This window comes from Oncorhynchus clarkii, chromosome 6, assembly GCF_045791955.1.
Source record: "Oncorhynchus clarkii lewisi isolate Uvic-CL-2024 chromosome 6, UVic_Ocla_1.0, whole genome shotgun sequence".
Classification (NCBI taxonomy): Eukaryota; Metazoa; Chordata; class Actinopteri; order Salmoniformes; family Salmonidae; genus Oncorhynchus; species Oncorhynchus clarkii.
Genome location: NC_092152.1, coordinates 52,577,688 through 52,604,105, shown reverse-complemented (window position 1 = coordinate 52,604,105; position 26,418 = coordinate 52,577,688). Strand labels below are relative to the sequence as shown.

Sequence of the window (26,418 nt, the reverse complement as noted above, 5' to 3'; positions counted from 1 at the left end):
AGCATGGGGGTGGCAGCATCATGTTGTGGGGGTCCTTGCTGCAGGAGGGACTGGTGCAATTCACAAAATAGATGCATCATGAGGTAGGAAAATTACGTGGATATATTGAAGCAACATCTCAAGACATCAGTTAAAGTTAAAGCTTGGTCGCAAATGGGTCTTCCAAATGGACAATGACCCCAAGCATACTTCCAAAGTTGTGGCAAAATGGATTAAGGACAAGAAAGTCAAGGTATTGGAGTGGCTATCACAAAGCCCTGACCTCAATCCTGTTGAATATTTGTGGGCAGAACTGAAAAAGCGTGTGAGAGCAAGGAGGCCTACAAACCTCACTCAGTTACACCAGCTCTGTCAGGAGGAATGGGCCAAAATTCACCCAACTTATTATGGGAAGCTTGTAGAAGGCTACCTGAAACGTTTTAACCCAAGTTAAACAAATTAAAGGCAATGCTACCAAATACTCATTGAGTGTATGTATACTTCTGACCCACTGGGAATGTGATGAAAGAAATAAAAGCATTCTTAAAATAAAATGGTGATCCTAACTGACCTAAGACATCGCATTTTTACTTGGATTAAATGTCAGGAATTGTGATAAACTGAGTTGAAATGTATTTGGCTAAACTGTATCTAAACTTCTGACTTCAACTGTATATAGTGCTATTTCTATTTCTATTGTTTTTATTACCATTTTTATTATTTAATTTCACTAGTCCTGCATGTTGGAGCTCGAAGCCTACGATGTTCACTGTGCCCTGCAATCACACCTGCAACCACTATACATGTGACAATTAAACATTCTGAATTGTTTTCGTGATGTTGTCAGCCAACCCATCTACAGTGGGGAGAACAAGTATTTGATACACTGCCGATTTTGCAGGTTTTCCTACTTACAAAACGTGTAGAGGTCTGTAATGTTTTATCATAGGTACACTTCAACTGTGAGAGATGGAATTTAAAACAAAAATCAAGAAAATCACATTGTATGATTTTTAAGTAATTCATTAGCATTTTATTGCATGACATAAGTATTTGATACATCAGAAAAGCAGAACTTAATATTTGGTACAGAAACCTTTGTTTGCAATTACAGAGATCATACATTTCCTGTAGTTCTTGGCCAGGTTTGCACACACTGCAGCAGGGATTTTGGCCCACTCCTCCATACAGACCTTCTCCAGATCCTTCAGGTTTCGGGGTTGTCGCTGGGCAATATGGACTTTCAGCTCCCTCCAAAGATGTTATATTGGGTTCAAGCTTGGAGACTGGCTAGGCAACTCCAGGACCTTGAGATGCTTCTTACGGAGCCACTCCTTAGTTGCCCTGGCTGTGTGTTTCGGGTCGTTGTCATGCTGGAAGACCCAGCCACGACCCATCTTCAATGCTCTTACTGAGGGAAGGAGGTTGTTGGCCAAGATCTCACAATACATGGCCCCACCCATCCTCCCCTCAATGCGGTGCAGTCGTTCTGTCCCCTTTGCAGAAAAGCATCCCCAAAGAATTATGTTTCCACCTCTATCCTTCACGGTTGGGATGGTGTTCTTGGGGTTGTACTAATCATTCTTCTTCCTCCAAACACGGCGAGTGGAGTTTAGACCAAAAAGCTCTATTTTTGTCTCATCAGACCACATGACCATCTCTCATTCCTCCTCTGGATCATCCCGATGGTCATTGGCAAACTTCAGACGGGCCTGGACATGCGCTGGCTTGAGCAGGGGGACCTTGCGTGCGCTGCAGGATTTTAATCCATGACGGCGTAGTGTGTTACTAATGATTTTCTTTGAGACTGTGGTCCCAGCTCTCTTCAGGTCATTGATCAGGTCCTGCCGTGTAGTTCTGGGCTGATCCCTCACCTTCCTCATGATCATTGATGCCCCACGAGGTGAGATCTTGCATGGAGCCCCAGACCGAGTGTGATTGACCGTCATCTTGAACTTCTTCCATTTTCTAATAATTGCGCCAACAGTTGTTGCCTTCTCACCAAGCTGCTTGCCTATTGTCCTGTAGCCCATCCCAGCCTTGTGCAGGTCTACAATTGTTTCCCTGATGTCCTTACACCCTCTCTGGTCTTGGCCATTGTGGAGAGGTTGGAGTCTGTTTGATTGAGTGTGTGGACAGGCGTCTTTTATACAGGAAACGAGTCTGTGAGAGCCGGAATTCTTACTGGTTGGTAGGTGATCAAATACTTATGTCATGCAATAAAATGCAAATTAATTACTTAAAAATCACACAATGTGATTTTCTGGATTTTTATTTTAGATTCCGTCTCTCACAGTTGAAGTGTACCTATGATAAAAATTACAGACCTCTACATGCTTTGTAAGTCGGAAAACCTGCAAAATCGGCAGTGTATCAAAAACTTGTTCTCCCCACTGTATGTTGCTAAAGTTGATTCGAAATAATTGTATTATAATTACACACACACACACAGAAAATAAATTAACTTACTCCTGCAAATACCACAACCATCTGTGTTTGCTGAGCTACATCTCTCGCCCTCTTTCTGAAGAAGAAATTCTGTATGTCCATCTTCTATAAATTGGAGGAAAAAAAATACTCAGCTATCCAGCTTTGTTTTTTCAGCAGATAGCTACAGTAGCTAATTGAGCTAACGTCGTGTTTCCCTTAAGTTAGCTAGCTTTATTAGCATTATTTTGCATATTTGGACAGTAATTGTCAGGTGGTGTACAGAGCTCCAGCTGTTGGATTCAGTGTCCTGTTAGCTACTGTACTGTAATCAAAACTTTGCTCGTAAAATGTGCTAGGTAGCTAATGTTAGCAGTACTACTAGCTAGACTGGGTAGTCCCAAACATTAGTTAAGTAGCTTGACGTTATCGGTCAGTGCAGCTTTTGAGTCTACATGTTGAAATGTAAGTTACTCGAATCTGGCTTACTGTGAGGTCAATAACTCTGAATAGCATAGTCTTGGGCTAACAAAATGTGCTATAGTAGTAGTGTCACGGCTGTTGAAGGAAGAGGACCAAGGTGCAGCGTGGTGAGTGTACATATTCCTTTATTTTAGAAAAGACGCTGAACAAAACAATAAACACTACAAAAACAAACCGTGAAGCTAAAGGCTACGTGCCATAAACGAAGTCAACTTCCCACAACGACAGGTGGGAAAAGGGCTACCTAAGTATGGTTTTCAATCAGAGACAACGATAGACAGCTGTCCCTGATTGAGAACCCTACCCGGCCAAAACATAGAAATACAAATAATAGAACACAGAATACCCACCCCAAATCACACCCTGACCAAACCAAATAGAGACATAAAAAGGATCTCTAAGGTCAGGGCGTGACAAGTAGCAAGCTAACAAAGTTTACTTCCAGTTCCCCTTCTCATATTTGTGCTCCCTCAGAGAATGAACAGTCGCCCAAGCGATTTCTTTGGACTAATCAAAAATTACTTTGGAAAACCACATTACTCCGCCTCCTAAAGTGCCACTGTACACATAATTGCTGGTTTTAGCAGTACTAAAAAGTCAGGGCAGGCCAGGGCAGGGCTCATGATTGGAGTATTCATTGCGGTGTGTAATGCAGTGTCGCCTAGTTTGTTTTACACCATCCCAGCGGGGCAAAAGACTCCGGGCTGATGCAAAATCGTTCGGGGCTCTAGTGACGTCAATGGTGTGTGTGTGTACGTGCGTGTGTGTCAGCGCTTGGCGGTAAGTGGCTGGGGATACTGTATTGATGAGAATTTTGGGGGGGTGCTCATGAGGATGTCGAGAAGCAGTGAAGTGGCAGATAGCTCAGTCCCATTGGGCTTCTCTCTCTCTCTCTCTCTCTCTCTCTCTCATTCTCTCTCTCTCTCTCTCTCTCTCTCTCTCTCTCTCTCTCTCTCATTCTCTCTCTCTCTCTCTCTCTCTCTCTCTCTCTCTCTCTCTCTCTCTCTCTCTCTCTCTCTCTCTCTCAATCTCTCTCTCTCTCTCTCAATCTCTCTCTCTCTCTCAAATTCTCTCTCTCAATCTCTCTCTCTCTCTCTCAAATTCTCTCTCACACGTGCTCTCACTCTCTCTCAAATTCTCTCTCACACGTGCTCTCTCTCTCTCTCACACGTGCTCTCTCTCTCTCTCTCTCTCTCTCTCTCACACGTGCTCTCTCTCTCTCTCTCACACGTGCTCTCTCTCTCTCTCTCTCTCTCTCTGCTTGATCTGTGTATTCATCCTTTCTTTTTTCTGCACTTGTCCTCTGGCCTCTTGGCCCCTCTTGTCACTTTCTTCTGCTCCCACTCTTGTCTCATTGGTGTCTCTTTTAAACAGGTGTTATTTCTCAATCTCTGTTATCTTTCTCCTCTCTCGGCTCCCTTTGTCCACAGATACTGTATCTCCTGTGTGATTGTAATGACTCTCTCACCCTCACTGTCATTGACTTCCACTGTTGTCTCGCCTCTCTTCCTTGACTTTCCTCTCTTATCGGCCCTCTCTCACATTTGTCTTTCCCCTATCTCCCCTCTGCCCTCTCCCTTTTTTTCTTTCCTCTCCTGTCCTCCCTCTTGCTGCTGTCTCCCCTCTTTTCTCTTATCTCTCCTCTGTTCCCTCTTTCCTCTCTCCTCTCCTCTCTTGCCTCACTCTTCTCCTTTGTCACAGTTTGCCACCATTGAGACCATAGTGACGTCGGTGTCAGATGAGTTCCCCCAGTACCTGAGAAAGAACAAGCCTCTGTTCACACTCATCTGTTGTGCCTGTTTCTTCTTCCTGGGATTCCCTATGGTCACAGAGGTACAGAGCACCACGCACACAAACAAACACTCACACACACAAACGCAGACATGCGGGAATTACACACACATATACAGTGGGGAGAAAAAGTATTTGATACACTGCCGATTTAGCAGGTTTTCCTACTTACAAAACATGTAGAGTTCTGTAATTTTTGTCATAGGTACACTTCAACTGTGAGAGAATCTAAAACAAAAATCCAGAAAATCACATTGTATGATTTTTAAGTAATTAATTAGCATTTTATTGCATGACATAAGTATTTGATCACCTACCAACCAGTAAGAATTCCGGCTCTCACAGACCTGTTAGTTTTTTTTAAGAAGCCCTCCTGTTCTCCACTCATTACCTGCATTAACTGCACCTGTTTGAACTTGTTACCTGTATAAAAGACACCTGTCCACACACTCAATCAGACAGACTCCAACCTCTCCACAATGGCCAAGACCAGAGAGGGTGTAAAGACATCAGGGATACAATTGTAGACCTGCACAAGGCTGGGATGGGCTACAGGACAATAGGCAAGCAGCTTGGTGAGAAGGCAACAACTGTTGGCGCAATTATTAGAAAATGGAAGAAGTTCAAGATGACGGTCAATCACACTCGGTCTGGGGCTCCATGCAAGATCTCACCTCGTGGGGCATCAATGGTCATGAGGAAGGTGAGGGATCAGCCCAGAACTACACGGCAGGACCTGGTTAATGACCTGAAGAGAGCTGGGACCACAGTCTCAAAGAAAACCATTAGTAACACACTAAGCCGTCATGGATTAAAATCCTGCAGCGCATGCAAGGTCCCACTGCTCAAGCCAACGCATGTTCAGGCTCGTCTGAAGTTTGCCAATGACCATCTGGATGATCCAGAGGCATGGGAGAAGGTCATGTGGTCTGATGAGACAAAAATATAGCTTTTTGGTCTAAACTCCACTCGCCGTGTTTGGAGGAAGAAGGATGAGTACAACCTCAAGAACACCATCCCAACCCTGAAGCATGGAGGTGGAAACATCATTCTTTGGGGATGCTTTTCTGCAAAGGGGACAGGACAACTGCAACGTATTGAGGGGAGGATGGATGGGGCCATGTATTGCGAGATCTTGGCCAACAACCTCCTTCCCTCAGTAAGAGCATTGAAGATGGGTCGTGGCTGGGTCTTCCAGCATGACAACGACCCGAAACACACAGCCAGGGCAACTAAGGAGTGGCTCCATAAGAAGCATCTCAAGGTCCTGGAGTGGCCTAGCCAGTCTCCAGACCTGAACCCAATAGAAAATCTTTGGAGGGAGCTGAAAGTCCGTATTGCCCAGCGACAGCCCCAAAACCTGAAGGATCTGGAGAAGGTCTGTATGGAAGAGTGGGCCACAATCCCTGCTGCAGTGTGTGCAAACCAGGTCAAGAACTACAGGAAATGTATGATCTCTGTAATTGCAAACAAAGGTTTCTGTACCAATATTAAGTTCTGCTTTTCTGATGTATCAAATACTTATGTCATGCAGTAAAATGCTAATTAATTACTTAAAAATCATACAATGTGATTTTCTGAATTTTTGTTTTAGATTCCGTCTCTCACAGTTGAAGTGTGATATGATTAAAATTACAGACCTCTACATGCTTTGTAAGTGGGAAAACCTGCAAAATCGGCAGTGTATCAAATACTTGTTCTCCCCACTGTACATGCTAGCACACACACAAACGAGCATTCACGTATGCGGGCACACGCACGCATAAAACGAAGATGTATTGATCGCGTATGTCTTCACACCCCAGAGTTAATACTTGGTGGAAGCACCTTTGGCAACAAAGTTTGAATATTGCTGTCCATCAATGATTCCCAACCAAATGTATTGATTTTGAGCAATTCTGAGATTTCTGATATATGTTGCCCTAAGAGTTGGTGCAATCTTATTCAAAATTATTCACAGTTGTTATTGCTGCCAAAGCTGATACCACCAAGGGTGTGTGAAGACATACTCAATCAAGACATGTTTATATTTTATTTTTATTAATTGAGAAGATTGTCTATAATTGTGAGAATTATAGAAAATGTGGAACAGGTTGTGTAGCTAAATAAGTTGGAAAAAACATCTAATTTAATTTTAGGGCAGTTGAAGGTGAAAACTGCAAGGGGTGTGTAGACTTTCATTAGGCACTGTATGTGCAGCCACACACACACACACACACACACACACACACACACACACACACACACACACACACACACACACACACACACACACACACACACACACACACACACACACACACACAGACACACACACACACATTGCATTTTTATTTGATTTATTTAACCTTTATTTAACTAAGCAAGAACAAATTCTTATTTACAATGTGGCCTACCAAAAGGCCTCCTACGTGGATGGGGCTGGGATTAAAAATAAAAATATAGGACAAAACACACATCACGACAAGAGTTTACTGAAATATTCGTCCCAAATAGCACCCTATTCCCTATATAGTGCACTACTTTTTTTTAGCTGGGTGCCATTTCGTAGTGAATAGGGTGGCATTTCAGATGTAAGCCAGTGATGACACTGGCTATGCATCACTGGTTTACGTGGTGTGTGTGTGTGTGTGTACGATTTTTGCGTTCCTGTGTGTTTAACAGAATGGGATGTACATGCTCCAGTTGGTGGACACATACGCTGCCTCTTACTCTCTGGTAATCATTGCCATCTGTGAGCTGATCGGAATCTCCTACTTCTATGGTGAGTAGTAGAATAAAAGTTACTTTTGACCTTTTGTTTACCTGACTATACTCTCTGATAGCTCCGAAGTTGCTCTTCGGCGCAGATCTAGGATCAGCTTACCCTCCCTAAATCCTAACTGTGGTCCTGTGTGGCTCAGTCGGTATAGCATGGCGCTTGCAACGCCAAGTGCTGTGGGTTTGATTCCTGCTGGGGCCACCCATATGAAAAATGTATGCACTAATGACTAAGCCGCTTTGGATAAAAGCATCTGGTAAATGGCATATACAATTATTGATATTATTATAAACATTATGAAAAAGAATGCAAAACTGCATTCAGATCATTGTCTCGAGGGGCAAATTCATCCTACTCTTATCTCACTTTATCAAGTCAGAATCAGAAAAGCCTCATAGTCATTCAACATTGTCTTGGCTAAACAACATAAACACAGAAAGCAAAAGTACAGTATGAAACAGGACCTCTAGTCTGTGGTGCTTAGGTTGTTAAACCATGGTGGCTGTTTTCAAATCAAATCAAGGAGGTGTTAAACAATTAAAGTTTTAATGTATTTACCTGCAAATGAACACCTCTCTAGTCTCACAGATCTGTTACCTGTTTTTTGGTTACATGGTATATGAAAAAACAAGATAATGAGTAGGTCTTGATCTGTTTTTTTTTGTGTTGAAAATATACAGTGTTTTTATCAAAAACAACTTTATCCCTCTCTGACAGGGGGCTTGAGCACTTCTCATTCTGACCACTAGATGTCTGTGTTACCATTCTAATGGACCAATGATCAGGTCAATTGGTAAACTCTGATTTACCACCCCAAAATATCCCTGTACAACATCTATTTGCACCTCTACCGGATGGAAACTACAAGTGTAATGGCTGCGCTCAATACAATGGCACTTACAAATGTAGATCCTTCAAACACCCCCAAACAGGGAAACCGATCCCAATCAAAGGTGTTACCACATGCTCCACTAAGGCAGTTATTTATCTTATAATTTGTCCCTGTGGTAAAAATTATGTGGGTGAAGCAAAGCGTGAATTAAAAGTACGAATCTCGGAGCATCGTAGCACCATTAGGTGCAAAAACACGACTTACCCAGTTGTGGCCCACTGTTTGGAAGCGAACTACTCGATTTCGTCACTACATTATATCGGCATCGAACATGTCACCCTCCCTAGGAGAGGGGGTGACATCAACAATTTATTGTTCAAGTGAGAGGCTGCCAGGATCTTTAATTAAAGACCCTTTCTCGCTTCGGTCTCAACGTAGACTTTGATCTGAAGCCATTTTTTGTGATTATTGTGATTTTCTTTTGTAGGCCTATGCAGCCAAATTGTATCTATTATTGTATGCTATCCGTTCATGCTTTTGTATGTTCTTCTCATATCTGAGAATTAACCATTGATAACAGGCCACACCCGACCATGATTACAGACACCTGTGTGTGTTCTCTGACACTTTAAAAACTAGTGACCCGCAGTGTTTGTCATTATACCCTGATGAAGACAGCTTGTCTGTTGAAACGTTGTTTATTAGGTTATTCAATTATTGCATCTGAGCTCCTAGAGTGTGCGGCTCTCCTTTTCTTTTTCAAGTGCTCTACTCCGCTAGCCAGCAGCTTGCCTAAACAGGCGTTTTTTTCTTTTCCAGGTCTGAAGTAGACCTGTGAGTATATGGAACATACTGTACTCCAAATCGTCACAGCATCAGCAGAGGTGGTTCCAGTCAAATTATTGTGTGGCTTGTGACTCATCTCTTGCTAAATTTGTCGGTCAATACGCTGACAACAATTGTGACAATCGTCAAGCCACATTTTTTTGAAGGATAATAAATGCCCTGGGTTCTCCCTGGGAATGGATGTGCCTTGTAGGGGGCCAGTGTGGAGCTCTCTTGTCTGTAGCTCTGGTTGAATCTGGTTCACTCTCTGTGTGCGTCCCAAATGATACCCTATTCCCTACATAGTGCATTACTTTTGACCAGAAGCGTATACAGATATGGAATAGGGTTCCATTTTGGATGGATGTTTTTTTCTGTCAGGTTGTCTCTACTCCCCTCACCTGAGCAGTCGATTTGACTGACTCTCCCTCTTTCTGTCTTTATTCCCCTCTTCCTAGGCCTGCAGAGGTTCTGCGAGGACATTGAAATGATGATTGGCTTCCAACCAAACCGCTTCTGGAGAATCTGCTGGGCCTTTGTGACTCCTACCATTCTGACTGTACGTGTGTGTCTGAACTATACGGAATGGGGTTTAGATATTCACAGGCACGCTAGCATGCACACTCACTCACATAGAGACACAGATGCATGCGCACACACACACACACACACAATGTGTTTCCCCTTTCATTGCAGCCTTTTCAAATTTAGGGGCCAACATCGATTTGCAGCAGCGAGTGTTTACCAAGAAAGGGAAGAAAGCAAAAATTGCTTTCCCCGACTGAAACGGAAATTGTTTTCCTCACTTTTCACCGTTATAACACAGGTTGTTTGTGCTATTTGAAATGCAGCACTCATATAGCCTACATAATGTTGTCATAACTGTGACATAACAGATGCAATGGAGGCTGGTGACTTGAAAAGTGTAGGAGGAAGGGAGATGACAAAGCGGGTTTGAAAAATTGTCAAAGACAAATTATTTTAACCTAAAATGTTAAAATATTAAACCTAAAATGTTTAATAAAAACATTTACAGTAAAATATTATGGGGAATGGAAATGAGGACTACTTACACAGTGTTGGGAAGGGATCACAGCAGTGATTGAATGAGGGTATTAGGCATGAGTTGAGATGTTCAGAGGCTTGACTTCAGTGCAGGACAGAGGTTGAAGTGTTCAGAGACTTCAGTACAGAACAGGCTGATCATGTATGCATATTGGAGAAGAGCTCAACTCTTCCACTGAGGGCAGGACAGGATTCGACAGGGAAGAAATAAACAATAACACAACACATTTCAGCAAGCAGTTCAATTATTGATGTACAGTATATGTGTAATAATACAATTGTGTTAGTTGCTGGTCTACTATGGTATTTATCCAAACATGAGGTCTACTTACACAGTGTTGGGATAGGATCACAGCAGAGATTGAATGAGGCCAAAAAAAACTGGGGGCCGGAGTTTTTCCTTAGCTGGTGACCTAACCAGGTAAATCTCCTGACCCTATAGGGTAAGACAGTGATGAATCACTGTTAAGGTTTTGAAAAACTGTAAAAACTCCTGGCCCTGGGGAGGATTAAAACCCTGTCAAACTGCAGGAACCTTGCACTTGTTCATATGAATTATTTTTAGACTAGACTAAACGATGGGGTTTCCTCTACACAGAGACAGCTGATGGACAATAGAACTCACAGGGCTGAGCTTGCTTTATGCTTGTTTGTATCATGTAGGCCCAATTAAAAATGTACTCACAGTCTGTGTCATCGCTATTGTGCTAATTAATTAATTATAGTTAATACTGTTGTATTGAAAAGGTCTCGGCACCCTAGCGAGCCCGTTGGACTATAAACCAAAATTGATCACATTCACATTTTCTCCTGACACAAAAAATGGACTATAACATAACATTACCAATTTGTTTACCCTGACCAGATGGACAAGGAGCATAGGCTGTATGCACTTGCTTTTTTTATTAGCCTACTTAAAAATGGTCTAGTTTTTCATCCCATACAGCATGTCAAATCACAAATGTTTAGGTGTAGCTTAGGCTATATGTAAAGAGTTTTTGCTTGCGTCTATCGGGAGTTAAGATGTGCTATCACATTTGCTAAATAAATACCAGAGGAAAGTGGAAAGCACACTTGAGCGTGAGTTGTAATCTCACTTTTAATGGATGATGCGATGGAAGCTCATTCAGAATTTATTTTGACATCCCAGAGAAGACAGTAGAAACTTCCATATGCTCAGCAAATAAAGCACCGTAATGTGCAATTACCTCTGCAAACTCCCTGTAGTTGCCCTTTTTACCGGAACTTTCACTCTCATCGTGCCCATAAGTAAAAGCCAACTCTTGCATGCCCAAAAATGCAGTACTATCGATAAGCTAATTGAGAACATCCCTGTTTTTTCTTACCTTCTCGTTGTGTTGCGCAGTTTGAATATGCAGAACTTGAATCTGATTTGTCGACAAAAAAATCACTACATCACTACATGTCATTAGCAATTCCAGCAGAGAAAACTGCACTCTGGTAGCTAGCTAGCTACTTGCCATTGAAGTTAGCAAGGCAAATTTAAATAAATGACTCTAACGCAACACAAAAATAACGATCTAACACCAAGAAAACAATATATAATATACCGCCTCCATCTCCTGTAGTTTGAAGAAACTACTTTGAATTGAATAATATCTAGGGATGGGCATCCTCGCCTTTTAAGGTGATTCGTTACGTATCTAAATGCACGAACGATACCTTTTAGTTTGAAGAGATTCGATTGTATTAGAGGGATGAATCAATGCGATTGATTCGCTCTCTGCAGCCGATATGAGTAAGACCTTTAATTAAGTCTACCCCTTCCTTTTTCGAACATTCTGTTAAAAATCGCGCAACTTTTCAGCGTCCTGCTACTCATGCCAGGAATATAGTATATGCATATGATTAGTATGTGTGGATAGAAAACACTCTGAAGTTTCTAAAACTGGTTAAATCACGGCTGTGACTATAACAGATCGTGTGTTTCATTGAAAAACGCAAGAAAAACTGCTCTCTGAAAGCTAAAAATAATTTCCATAAGTCACTTTCATTGGTTGTTAAAAGGGGAGAAAATTTAATATCGACCTTCATGCAATTCATACAAATTCCACACGATGTCGCCATTGTCGTCATTTTCAATGGAATTTTTTGTTGGAAAATCCAACTATCTGGATTCCGTTTCTTCCGGTCTCCACCAGGATCTTTTCAATGTGGACATTGGCAGCCATTGATTTGCAGACGAGGAGCTATTGAATATACATCGCCCTGTAATCATTTTGATAGATTATAAACGTTTACTAATACCTAAAGTTGGATTACAAAAGGATTTCGAAGTGTTTTGTGAAAGTTTATCGTCGACTTTTTTAATTTTAAAAAATGACGCAGCGTTTAAAAACAATGTTTTTTTCTGAATGACACAGCTTCCATAGAAAGCTATTTTGGGTATATATGGACCGATTTAAACGAAAAAAAGACCCAATAGTGATGTTTATGGGGCATATAGGAGTGCCAAGAAAGAAGCTCGTCAAAGGTAATGAATGTTTTATATTTTATTTCTGCGTTTTGTGTTGCGCCGGCTAAGCTATATCTTTGTTTACATCGCATTCAGGCATTTTGGGGTGTTGCATGCTATCAGATAATAGCTTCTCATGCTTTCGCCGAAAAGCATTTTAAAAATCTGACTTGTTGGCTAGGTTCACAACGAGTGTAGCTTTAATTCAATACCCTGCTTGTGAATTTTGATCAAGGTTTGAGTTTTAACGAGTACATTTAGCATTTAGCGTAGCGCATTTGCATTTCCAGATGCCTAGTTGAGACATATGCGTCTCAAGTAGAATCAAGAAGTTAAACAGGTCAAGCGTTCATAGCGACGTCACTTTTTGATCCTTCGATGTCGACTCTTCCTATCATTGTGAAGCAGAATTCACCAAGCGTTGGATTGTTCACCCACTAATAGGGAATGTGAGCTGGGATTAGACCGTCGTGAGACAGGTTAGTTCACAAGGCCGCATGGCCAGACGGATTACCAGGACGTGTACTGTGAGCATGCGCTGAGCAACTGGCAAATGTCTTCCCTGACATTTTCAACCTCTCCCTGTCCGAGTCTGTAATACCAACATGTTTTAAGCAGACCACCATAGTCCCTGTGCCTAAGAACACTAAGGCAACCTTCCTAAATGACTACCGACCCATAGCACTCACATCTGTAGCCATGGAGTGCTTTGAAAGGCTGGTCATGGCTCACATCAACACCATTATCCCAGAAACCCTAGGCCCACTTCAATTTGCATACCGCGCTAACAGATCAACAGATGATGCAATCTATATTGCACTCCACACTGCCTTTCCCACCTGGACAAAAGGAACACCTACGTGAGAATGCTATTCGTTGACTACAGCTCAGCGTTCAACACCTATAGTGCCCTCAAAGCTCGTCAATAAGCTAAGGACTAAAAACCTCCTTCTGCAACTGGATCCTGGACTTCCTGACGGGTGGCCCCCAGCTGGTAAGGGTAGGTAACAACACATCCGCCACGCTGATCCTCAACACGTGGGCCCCTCAGGGTTTGTGCTTAGTCCCCTCCTGTATTCCCTGTTCACTCATGACCACATGGCGAGGCACGACTCCAACACCATCATTAAGTCTGGGCCACTCAAGGACATTCAGAGACTTGTCCTGAAGCCACTCCTGCGTTGTCTTGGCTGTGTGCTTAGGGTCGTTGTCCTGTTGGAAGGTGAACCTTCGCTGCAGTCTGAGGTCCTGATCGCTTTGGAGCAGGTTTTCATCAAGGATCTTTTTGTACTTTGCTCTGTTCATCTTTCCCTCGATCCGGATTAGTCTCCCAGTCCCTGCCGCTGAAAAACATCTCCACAGCATGATGCTGTTACCACCATGCTTCACTGTAGGGATGGTTGTCACAAATCCTGCCGAAGATGGTGCCTCTTCCTGTTCGGGCGGCGTTCGTCGTCGCCGGCCTACTAGCTGCTACCGATCCCCTTTTCTGTTTCATTTAGTGTTGTCTGATTAGTTGCACCTGTTTCTTGTTTATGTTTTGGTTTTGGGCTATTTAAACCTAATAGGCCCGCCGGCTTTTGTGCGGGCTTGTTTTTCTGTATTTGGTGTGTGTTATTTTGTGGATTTTATTTTCCCGAACCGTTTCGTCCTGTTGGTTTTGGACTGGGTCCTTTATCGCCCGTGTGTGTGGCGTTGACCGACACTCTGTTGTTTTGGGAATAAATATATCTCCACTTATCCGCTACCCTGCTCTCTGCGCCTGACTCCTCCACCCACCTCTTCTAGAAGTCCTTACAACGGTTCCAGGTTTCCTCCAGATGTGACGCTTGGCATTCAAGCCAAAGAGTTCAATCTTTTTAAAATGTATTTATTTTTATTTAACCTTTATTTAGCCAGGTAGGCCAGTTGAGAACCAGTTCTCATTTACAACTGCGACCTGGCCAAGATAAAGAAAGGCAGGGCAACAAAACAACAACACAGAGTTACACATAAACAAACGTACAGTCAATAACACAATAGAAAAATCTATGTACAGTGTGTGCAAATGTAGAAGAGTAGGGAGGTAATGCAATAAATAGGCCATAGATGTGAAATAATTACAATTTAGCATTAACACTGAGGTGATGGATGTGCAGATGATGATGTGCAAGTAGAGATACTGGGGTGCAAAAGAGCAAAAGGATAAATAACAATATGGGAATGAGGTAGTTGGGTGTGCTATTTACAGATTGGCTGTGTAAAGGTACAGTGATCAGTAAGCTGCTCTGACAGCTGATGCTTAAAGTTAGAGAGGGAGATATAAGACTCAAGCTTCAGTGATTTTTGCAATTCGTTCCAGTCATTGGCAGCAGAAAACTGGAAGGAAAGATGGCCAAAGGAAGTGTTGGCTTTGGGGATGACCAGTAACATATGCCTGCTGGATTGCGTGCTATGGGTGTTTGTTGCTATGGTGACCAGTGAGCTGAGATAAGGTGGGGCTTTACCTAGCAAATGTTTATAGACGACCTGTGGGTTTGGTGACGAATATGTAGCGAGGGCCAGCCAACGAGAGCATACAGGTCGCAGTGGTGGGTAGTATATGGGGCTTTGGTGACAAAACGGATGGCACTGTGATAGACTACATCCAGTTTGCTGAGTAGTGTTGGAGGCTATTTTGTAAATGACATCGCCGAAGTCAAGGATTGGTAGGATAGTCAGTTTTACGAGGGTATGTTGGGCAGCATGAATGAAGGAGGCTTTGTTGTGAAATAGGATGCCAATTCTAGATTTAATTTTGGATTGGAGAAGCTTAATGTGAGTCTGGAAGGAGAGTTTACAGCCTAACCAGACACCTAGGGATTTGTAGTTGTCCACATATTATAAGTCGGAACCGTCCAGAGTAGTGAAGCTTGTCGGGCGGGTGGGTGCAGTCAGCAATCATTTGACGGGCATGCACTTAATTTTAATAGCATTTAAAAGCAGTTGGAGGCCACGGAAGGAGTATTGTATGGCATTGAAGCTTGTTTGGAGGTTTGTTAACACAGTGTCCAAAGAAGGGCCAGATGTATACAAAATTGGGTCGTCTGCGTAGAGGTGGATTAGAGAATCACCAGCAGCAAGAACAACATCATTGATATATACAGAGAAAGAGTCGGCCCGAGAATTGAACCCCGTGGCACCCCCATAGAGACTGACAGATGGCCGGACAACAGGCCCTCTGATTTGACACACTGAACTCTATCTGAGAAGTAGTTGGTGAACCAGTCGAGGCAGTCGTTTAAGAAACCAAGGCTATTGAGTCTGCCATTAAGAATGCAGTGATTGACAGAGCCAAAAGCCTTGGCCAGGTCGATGAAGACAGCTGCACAGTACTGTCTTTTATCGATGGTGGTTATGAAGTCGTTTAGGACCTTGAGCGTGGATGAGGTGCACCCATAACCAGCTCGGAAACGGTCAGTGATCTGTTTGTTAACTTGGCTGTCAAAGATTTTAGAGAGGCAGGGCAGGATGGACATAGGTCTATAACAGTTTGGGTCTAGAGTGTCTCCCCCTTTAAAGAAAGGGATGACCGCGGCAGCTTTCCCCTTTGGGGATCTCAGACGATACGAAAGAGAATGAACAGACTAGTAATAGGGGTTGCTACAATTTCGGCTGATAGTTTTAGAAAGAGAGGGTCCAGATTGTCTAGCCCTGCTGATTTGTAGAGATCCAGATTTTGCAGCTCTTTCAGAACATCAGCTGTCTGTATTTGGGGGTGGGGGGGGATCTTGGGCAAGTAGCTGCAGGGGGTGCTGAGCTGTTTGTCGGGGTAGGGGTATCCAGGTGATAAGCATGGCCAGCCATAGAAAAGTGATTATTGATATAATCGATTATCGTAGATTTATCGGTGGTGGCAGTGTTTCCTAGCCTCAGTGCAGTGGGCATCTGGGAGGAGGTGCTCTTATTCTCCATGGACATTAGTGTCGCATAACCTTTTGTAATTAGTGCTACAGGATGCACATTTCTGGTTGAAAAAGCTAGCCTTAGCTTTCCTTACTAACTGAGTATATTGGTTCCTGACTTCCCTGAAAGTCTGCTAATGCAGAACGCCACAGAATGTTTTTGTGCTGGTCAAGGGCAGTCTGTGGTGAACCATGGGCTATATCTGTTCTTAGTTCTACATTTTTGGAATGGGGCATGCTTATTTAAGAATGCGAGGAATTTCCTTTTAAAACACAACCAGGCATCCTCTACTGACGGGATTTTGGTCAATATCCAGAATACCTGGGCCAGGTTGATTCGATAGACCTGCTCACTGAAGTGTTTTAGGGAGCGTTTGACAGTGATGAGGGGTGGTCGTTTGACCGCGGACCCATTACGCACACATGCAATGAGGCAGTGATCGCTGAGATCCTGGTGAAGAGAGCAGAGTTGTATTTAGAGGGCAAGTTGGTCAGGATGATATCTAAGAGGGTGCCCATGGTTACGGATTTAGGGTTGTACCTGGTAGGTTCCTTGATCATTTGTGTGAGATTGAGGGCATCTAGCTTAGATTGTAAGACGGCCGGGGTGTTAATCATGTCCCAGTTTAGGTCATGTCCAGGGCACAGCTGGGGGCTGAAGGGGATCTATAACAAGTGGTAACGGTGAAAGACTTGTTTCTGGAAAGGTGGATTTTTAAAAGTAGAAGCTCAAATTGTTTGGGCACAGACCTGGATAGTATGACAGAACTCTGCAGGCTATCTCTGCAGTAAATTGCAACTCCGCCCCCTTTGACAGTTCTATCTTGTCGGAAGATGTTTTAGTTAGGGATGGAAATTTCAGGATTTTTGGTGGCCTTCCTAAGCCATGAATCAGACATGGTTAGGACATCAGGGTTGGCGGAGTGTGCAAAAGCAGTGAATAAAAAAAACTTAGGGAGGAGGCGCCTAATGTTAACATGCATGAAACAGTGGAGGTAAACATAGGCATTGAGTGATGATAAGAGAGGCTTTGTCTCTAGAGGCACCAGTTAAGTCAGGTGAGGTCACTGCATGTGTGGGGGGTTGAACAAAAGGGCTATCTAAGGCATATTGGGCAGAGCTGGGGGCTCTACAGTGAAATAAGACAATCACTAACCAAAACAGCAATAGACAAGGCATATTGACAATAGGGAGAGGCATGTGTAGCCGAGTGATCAAAGGGTCCAATGAGTAGCACTCACTCACTCACTCACTAGACCGGGGCTAGCAGATAGGCCTCTGGCGATGTCGCAACGGAAGATCCTGTTGAAACCACCTCGGACAGTTACGTCGACAGAATAGTCGTGATGGATCGGCTCCGTGTCGGCAGTAAAGGGTCCAGGTCAATTGGCAAAAGAGTTATTGTAGCCCAAGAACTGGCTGGTGGACGTCCTTGGCTAGCCGCTCCAGGCTAACTGGTGCTTGCTTCTTGACAGAGACCTATCCTGGAGTAGCCACTCGGATAGCAGCTAGCTAGCTGTGATTATCCGGTGTAAAGGTTTAGTGCTTGCGGTAGGAATCCAGAGATGTGGTAGAGAAAAAGCAGTCCGATATGCTCTGGGTTGATATCGCGCTGTGCAGACTGGCAGGAATTCACCGGGCTGAGGCTGGCTGATGTCCGAGTTAACGGTGAGGACCGCTAGCAGTGGCTAACTGACTACTAGCTAGTAGCTAGTTAGCTGAATAGCTCCTGATGGGGGTTCCAGTTCTAAAGTATAAAAATAGCAGATCTGTACCACATTGGGTAAGGCAGGTTGCAGGAGAGTATATTCAGTCCGTAAGGTGGAAAGTGAGATTAAAATATATACGAAATATATACGAAGAAAACGATATATACACGGGACAGGACGGGACAAGACAAAACACACGTCCGACTGCTATGCCATCTTGGAATAATATGAATCTTGGTTTCATCAGACCAGAGAATCTTGTTTCTCATGGTCTGAGAGGCTTTTAGATGCCTTTTGGCAAACTCCAAGTGGGCTGTCATGTGCCTTTTACTGAGGAGTGGCTTCCGTCTGGCCACTCTACCATAAAGGCCTTATTGGTGGAGTGCTGCAGTGATTGTTGTCCTTCTGGAAGGTTCTCCCATCTCCACAGAGGAACTCTGGAGCTCTGTCAGAGTGACCATCGCGTTCTAGGTCAGCTACTTGACCAATGCCCTTCTCCCCCTATTGCTCCGTTTGCCGTGGCGGCCAGCTCTAGGAAGAGTCTGAGTGATTTCAAACTTCTTCCATTTAAGATTGATGGAGGCCACTGTGTTCTTGGGGACCGTCAATGCTGCAGACGTTTTTTGGTGGTCAATGGAAACAGGATGCACCTGAGCTCAATTTCGAGTCTCATAGCAAATGTTCTGAATACTTACAGTGGCAAGAAAAGGTATGTGAACCATTTGGAATTACCTGGATTTCTGCATAAATTGATCATCAAATTTCATCTGATCTTCATCTAAGTCACAAAATAAGACAAACATAGTGTGCTGAAACAAATAACACACACATTATTGTATTTTTATTGTCTATATTGAATACACAATTTAAACATTCACAGTGTAGGTTGGAAAAAGTATGTGAATCCCTAGGCTAATGACTTCTCCAAAAGCTAATTGGAGTCAGCTAACCTGGAGTCCAATCAATGAGATGAGATTGGAGATGTTGGTTAGAGCTGCCTTGCCCTATAAAAAACACTAACAGAAGGTGAGTTTGCTATTCACAAGAAGCATTGCCTGATGTGAACCATGCCTCAAAACAAAATGATCTCAGAAGACCGAAGATTAAGAATTGTTGACTTGCATAAAGCAGGAAAGGTTTACAGTATCTCTAAAAGCCTTGATGTCCATTAGTCCAAGATAAGACAAATTGTCTATAAATGGAGAAAGTTCAGCAGTGTTGCTACTCTCCCTAGGAGTGGCCATCCTGCAAAGATGACTACAAAAGCACACTGCAGAATGCTCAATGAGGTTAAGAAGAATCAGTGTGAGCTGAAGAATGTCAGCTAAAGAATTACAGAAATATCTGGAACATGGTAACATCTCTGTTGACAAGTCTACGATTTGTAAAACACTTAACAAAAATGTTATTCATGGGAGGACACCACGGAAGAAGCCCCTGCTGTCCAAAAAAAACATTGCTGCACGTCTGACGTTTGCAAAAGTGCACCTGGATGTTCCACAGCGCTACTGGCAAAATATTCGGTGGACAAATGAAACTACAGTTGAGTTATTTGGAAGGAACACACAACACTATGTGTGGAGAAAAAAAGGCACACCACAACAACATCAAAACTATGGTGAAGGGAGCATCATGGTTTGGGACTACTTTGATGTCTCAGGGCCTGGATAGCTCACTATCATCTACGGAAAAATGTATTCCCAAGTTTATCAAGACATTTTGCAGGAGAATGTATGGCTATCTGTCCGCCAATTGAAGCTCAACTGAAGTTGGGTGATGCAACAGGACAATGACCCAAAACATAGAAGTAAATCAACAACCAAATGGCTTCAACAGAAGAAAATATGCCTTCTGGAGTGGCCCAGTCAGAGTCCTGACCTCAACCCAATTGAGATGCTGTGGCATGACCTCAAGAGAGCAGTTCACACCAGACATCCCAAGAATATTGCTGAACTGAAACAGTTTTGTGAAGAGGAAGAGGTCCAAAATTCCTCCTGACCATTGTGCAGGTCTGATCCGTAACTACAGAAAACAGCCTTGTCTAGTTTGGTTGCTGCCAAAGAAGGGTCAACCAGTCATTTAATCCAAGGGTTCACATACTTTTTCCACCCTGCACTGTGAATATTTACACGGTGTGTTCAATAAAGACATTAAAACGGATAATTGTTTGCGTTATTAGTTTAAGCAGACTGTGTTTGTCTACTGTTGTGACCTAGATGAAGATCAGATCAAATTGTATGACCAATTTATGCAGATATCCAGGTATTTCCAAAGGGTTCACAAACTTTTTCTTGCCACTGTATGTAAATAAGGTATTTCTGTTTTTGTATGTTTAATACATTTGGAAAAATGTATAAAAAACTGTTTTTGCTTTGTCATTAATTGGTATTGTGTGTAGATTGTTGAGGAAAAAAAGGAATTTAATATATCCTAGAATGCTGTAATGTAACAAAATGTGGACAAAGTTAAGGGGTCTGGACACTTTTTGAATGCACAGTATGTATATTCATTGGCAATGTCATAGCACATTTTTAAAGATAAATATTGATTAGATATTAGCTAAAACTCTTTTAATCTGGTAAAATGACAAGAAGGTGATGGTGATTTCAGATCAAAAGTGGTCTGATAGTGGGGCGGTAGATGCCCACTAGTCTCCCTTATGGCTCAGCTCAGGTGACTGTACCATAGACATAGTTTTGGATTTCACCCCCGTCACAAAATCAATTTATTTAGACCATTTGGACGTGCTCCTCCTCCCATTTCGACCATGCAGTGCTGCTCACGAAAAAGTGATTCCTTTCCTCAATTCCTGTCCTTGTTATAAAAATGAAAAACTGGTTGTTTAAAGCAAAACTAACAAACTATTGCTGATGGTGAACCTGAACAATCAAATTAAAATCTAATGTAAGCCCCGATCGGCAGGTAGGCTTTAGCCAGATGAGTTAGGCTACTTTTATTCCGGTAAAACACAATTTTAAATTACAAATTGTCAAATTACATTGGTTGTCACTCAACTTTTAAAGCCTTATATTGCACAAGGTATTTCACAATGCCATGCTGAAGATCAGAAATAGGCCTCCTCGTTTGAGAAACATGGATGAACGTTAAATTCTGACGTGAGACTGTAAGGGGCAGTGGAATCGCTACATCCCTAATAATATCCTACAAAGGCTCCTCCTCTTCCTTTCTCCTCTCCTCCCCTTTCCCTCCTTCGCCCCTTACCCTCATCATCTTACCCTCCTGGTCCTTCCTTTTTTAAAATCTCTTAATCCTCTTCTTCCGGTTTTTGATCATCCTAATCTTCTACCTCCTCCTTCACTTCCTCGTCTCCCCCTCATCTCACCCATTCTCTCTCGTCTGTCCTCCTCCTCCGCCTCTTCTCCCCTCCTCTCCTAATCCTCCTCTCTTCTCCCTTTTCTCCTCTCTCCCTGCAGGGTATCCTGGGGCTGAGTCTGTACCAGTGGAAGGTGATGACCTATGAGGACTACACCTACCCCACCTGGTCCATGGTGATGGGCTGGCTGATGGTGTTGTGTTCTGTCATCTGGATCCCAATCATGTTTGTCATCAAAATGCACTTGGCCCCAGGCAGCTTTACAGAGGTATGTATGGGACACAATACCACGCACACATGTTTGTAAGCCTGTTTGCATGTCCCATAAATACATTTCAGATCTTTTCAGATCTGCTCCTTTTTCTTAGTCACCCATTGGAATGTCCTGGGGTAAGGAATGTTTTTTGGACTGTAAATATTTTTGTGTTTTTAGCACATGTAAGCAACATTTACGTTTGTCTATAGCATACAGAAGTTAGTTTTTTGGTATTTAATACATGTCCCGGTTTGATATTGCCTGTGCTGTTGACAGTCCGTAACTCTGAGGGTCATATCTTTGAGGTTCTACTGTAGTATTGTTGTATATAGAAATAATCCAAACAATAACCAACAATCCACACAAATTGTGACTATGAACTTCCTGTCACTGTGAGTTACTAGAACACAGTATGTATGATAAAAACATTTTTTTACCAGGCAAGTCAGTTAAGATATAATTTCTTATTTAAAATGACGGCCTAGGAACAGTGGGTTAATTGCCTTGTTCGGGGGCAGAACAACAGATTTTTACCTTGTCAGCTCGGGGATTCGATCAAGCAACCTTTCGTTTACTGGCCCAAAACTCTAACCCCTAGGCTACCTGCCTATGTGAGCATGACTGTTGGAAGTATAAGGTAAGCACTGAGCTCCGTAGTTACAGTGCATTCGGAAAATAACCAGACCCATTCCGTTTTTCCACATTTTGTTAAATTACAGCCTTAATTTAAAATGGTTTAAATTACAAGAAATCTCATCAATCTACACACAATACACCATAATGACAAAGCAAAATTCTAATTGTAATTTTTGCAAATTTATTTAAAAAAAATAACAAACAGAAATTCTTTATTTATTCAGACCCTTTGCTATGAGACTCGAAATTGAGCTCAGGTGCATCCTGTTTCCAATGATCACCCTTGAGATGCTTCTCAACTTGATTTGGAGTCCACCTGTGGTAAATTCAATTGATTGGACATGATTTGGAAAGGTACACACCTGTCTATGTAAGGCCTAGTTAAATAAAGGTTAAAACCTGTTATGGCAAACTCCACCCCCCCTTTCAGCTGAGCGCAGGGAATTCTAAAATATTCTTTAGAAATATTTAACTTTCACACATTAACAAGTCCAATACCTCAAATGAAAGATAAACATCTTGTTCATCTACCCATCATGTCAGATTTTTTAAATGTTCTACAGCGAAAACACAACATATATTTATGTTAGACCACCACCAAATCAAAGGAAAAACGCAGCCATTTTTTCCAGCCAAAGATAAAATCACAACAGCAGGATTAGAGATCAAATGAATCACTAACCGTTTGAAAATCTTCATCAGATGACAGTCATATGACATGTTGCACAGTACATTTATGTTTTGTTCGATAATATGCATTTTTATATCCACAAATCTCGGTTTACATTGACGCCATGTTCAGAAATTCCTCCAAAATATCCGGAGGAATTATAGAAAGCTACGCCAGATAACAGAAATACTCATCATAAACTTTGACTAAAGATACAAGTTCTACATATAATTAAAGATACACTGGTTCTTAATGCAACCGCTCTGTCAGATTTTTTTTAAACGTTACGGAAAAAGCCTAACATTGCAATAATCTGAGACGGCGCTCAGTATTTCTCCGCCATGTTGGAGTCAACAGAAAAACGAAATTACAACATAAATAAATAAATTCCCTTACCTTTGATGATCTTTCATCAGAATGTAGTGCAAGGAGTCCTAGTTCCACAATAAATCGTTGTTTTGTTCCATAATGTCCAATACTAGTGTCCAAGTAGCTGCATTTGCTATCATGTTCAGCTCACGTGCCCAAAAACTGACTGCTGGTCCAAGATAACTCGCACGAAAACTTCCAAAAGATATATTCCAGGTCGAATAAACTGGTCAAACTAAGTAGAGAATCAATCTTCAGGACGTTATTATCATATATATCCAATAACGTTCCAACCGGATCATACGTTTTCATCTGGAGCCAAATGGAACAGCGGTAGCACCCACAGAGAAATGCGCCACAGGAAAATGGCATTCTGTCAGGACACTGACTATTTCCCCTCCCATTAGGTCAAAGTTCACAGCAAATGCTCCATTCCACGTTCTACTGAATGAGGACATCTAGTGGAAGGCGTAGGAAGTGTTTCCAGATCCATATCTTGTTGGGAAAGGAGGGGGCGATGACGTCAACGTTGTCCCAAATTTCAGAATTTTTCTTCTTGTTTGGAAGATTGCCTGCCCTGTGAGTTCTGTTATACTCACATACATAATTCAAACAGTTTTAGAAACTTCAGAGTGTTTTCTATCCAATAGTAATAATAATTTACATATATTAGCAATCTAGGACAGAGTAGGATGCAGTTCACTATGGGCACGCAATTCATCCAAAGTGAAAATACTGCCCCCTAACCCCAACAAGTTATTAAATAAATTTAAAAATAAAAATATATGGCCCATTTGGAGTTTGCCAAATGGCACCTAAAGGAGTCTCAGACCATGAGAAACAAGATTCTCTCGTCTGATGAAACCAAGATTGAACTCTTTGGCCTGAATGCCAAGTGTCACATCTGGAGGAAACCTGGCACCAGTGCTACGGTGAAGCATGGTGGTGGCAACATCATGCTGTGGGGATGTTTTTCTGTGGCAGGGACTGGGTGACTAGTCAGGATTGAGGGAAAGATGAAAGGAGAAAAGTACAGAGAGACCCTTGATGAAAACCTGCTCCAGAGCACTCAGAACCTCCGACTGGGGCGAAGGTTCATCTTCCAATGGGGAAGGGTGGATATCTAGTCAGTTGTACAACTGAATGCATTCAACTGAAATGCATTCAATCCCTCTGAATCAGAGGTGCGGGGGCCTGCCTTAGTCGACATTCACGTCACACAGGACAACGACCCGAAGCACACAGCCAAGACAACACAGGAGTGGCTTCAGGACAAGTCTCTGAATGTCCTTGAGTGTCCAGCCGGAGCCCGGACTTGAACCCGATTAAACATCTTTGGAGAGACCTGAAAATAGCTGTGCAGCGATGCTCCCCATCCAACCTGACAGAGCTTGAGAGGATCTGCAGAGAAGAATGGGAGACACTCCCCAAATACAGGTGTGCCAAGCTTGTAGCGTCATACCCAAAAAGATTTGAGGCTGTAATCGCTGCCAAAGGCACTTCAACAAAGTACTGAGTAAAGGGTCTGAGTACTTATGTAAATGTGACATTTCAGTTTTAGTTTTATTTGTTTGTGCAAAAATGTATAAAAACCTGTTTTTGCTTTGTCATTATGGGGTATTGTATGAGGGGGAAAAAAACTACATATGAATCCATTTTAGAATAAGGCTGTAACATAACAAAATGTGGAAAAAGTCAAAGGGTCTTAATTAATAATTTGCGAATGCACTGTATGTTCTCCCCCTGTGAACTAAGTGCTATCACGTCAAACATACAAGCACAATGAGCTCTTTAGTACAACATATGACAAAGTTATCAGGGCTGATATTTCACTTTACTGCATGTTAGAAAATGGATCTCTGACATCAAACACTTCTGAGTGTGTCCCAAATAGCACCCTATTCCCTATATAGTGCAGTGCTTTTGACCAGAGCCCTATGGGCAGTAAAGTGAAATATCAGCCTTGGTCCTCTGATAATTGGCGCCGGATCGGCACAGAAAACACAGATAAGTAGCAGTCCCCCACGCTGTGCTTGTTGAAGTCCCCTACATCACACATTAAACAAAGTGTTTGAGATTTGTATGCGTGCGTGTGTATGCAACTGTACTTACATACAGGAAGTTTTGGCATAATTGCCTTAGTCAAAGCCTTAAGATAGTTACAGTGTCTGGCTAAATTATTATTGAGCACATATGCTGTATATGCAATCAATATTTACTACAAAAGGTTTGATGTGAATTTCAAAGTTACAGACATTTCAGTGTTACGAACGACTGCCATTCCTGAGATATTTCATATCTCTCAGGACAGTCCTACTGTCATCTATTGTACCCAACTCTCCCCTTGGCCTTCCGCAACTCAAATTGATTGATACTATTCTATTCTATTTTAACACAACTGTGTGACTCCCCCCCCCCCCCCCCACACCCCTCCACAGCGTCTGAAGCTGGTGTGTTCCCCTCAGCCCGATTGGGGTCCCTTCCTGGCCAAGCACAGAGGGGAGCGCTACAAGAACATGATGGACCCCCATGGATCCAACTCCCTGGGCCTCAAACTGCCCCCCAAAGATTTCCAGCTGGGCGCCTACCAGTAGCAGCCTCCACTACAACCACCACCGCCACTTCAGCAGGGGCACCAGGGGAGAGAGAGAGCAGCAGCCTACCACTGCCCTCTCCCACACCTGTTCCTTCTCTTTTTTCCTGTTCTCCACTCTACTTCATCTCTCCTGTTTCCTTCCTCTTTCCCATCAATGTGGGTGAGAGAAAAGCAAGCCAACACATCGTTATCACTTTTTTTCCTGGTTCTCCTGTTCACCTCCCTTGCTCCCTTCTACACTCTATAGCAAAGTGGGGCTGCCCTCCTCTCCAACATTGCTTTCTCT

The 26,418-nt window shown here is 42.7% G+C and overlaps 1 protein-coding gene across 1 annotated transcript in view; it reads left to right on the top strand.

The window, feature by feature from the left end:
- LOC139412124 (sodium- and chloride-dependent glycine transporter 2-like) overlaps positions 1–26,130 on the top strand; it is a 61,725-nt gene extending 35,595 nt beyond the window's left edge. Inside the window, exons 11-15 of the mRNA XM_071158933.1 lie at positions 4,591–4,722; positions 7,345–7,444; positions 9,557–9,657; positions 21,706–21,873; positions 25,975–26,130. Of these exons, the coding sequence (XP_071015034.1) occupies positions 4,591–4,722; positions 7,345–7,444; positions 9,557–9,657; positions 21,706–21,873; positions 25,975–26,130 (657 nt within the window). The remainder of the gene's footprint in view (positions 1–4,590; positions 4,723–7,344; positions 7,445–9,556; positions 9,658–21,705; positions 21,874–25,974) is intronic.
- Positions 26,131–26,418: the final 288 nt, after the last annotated feature.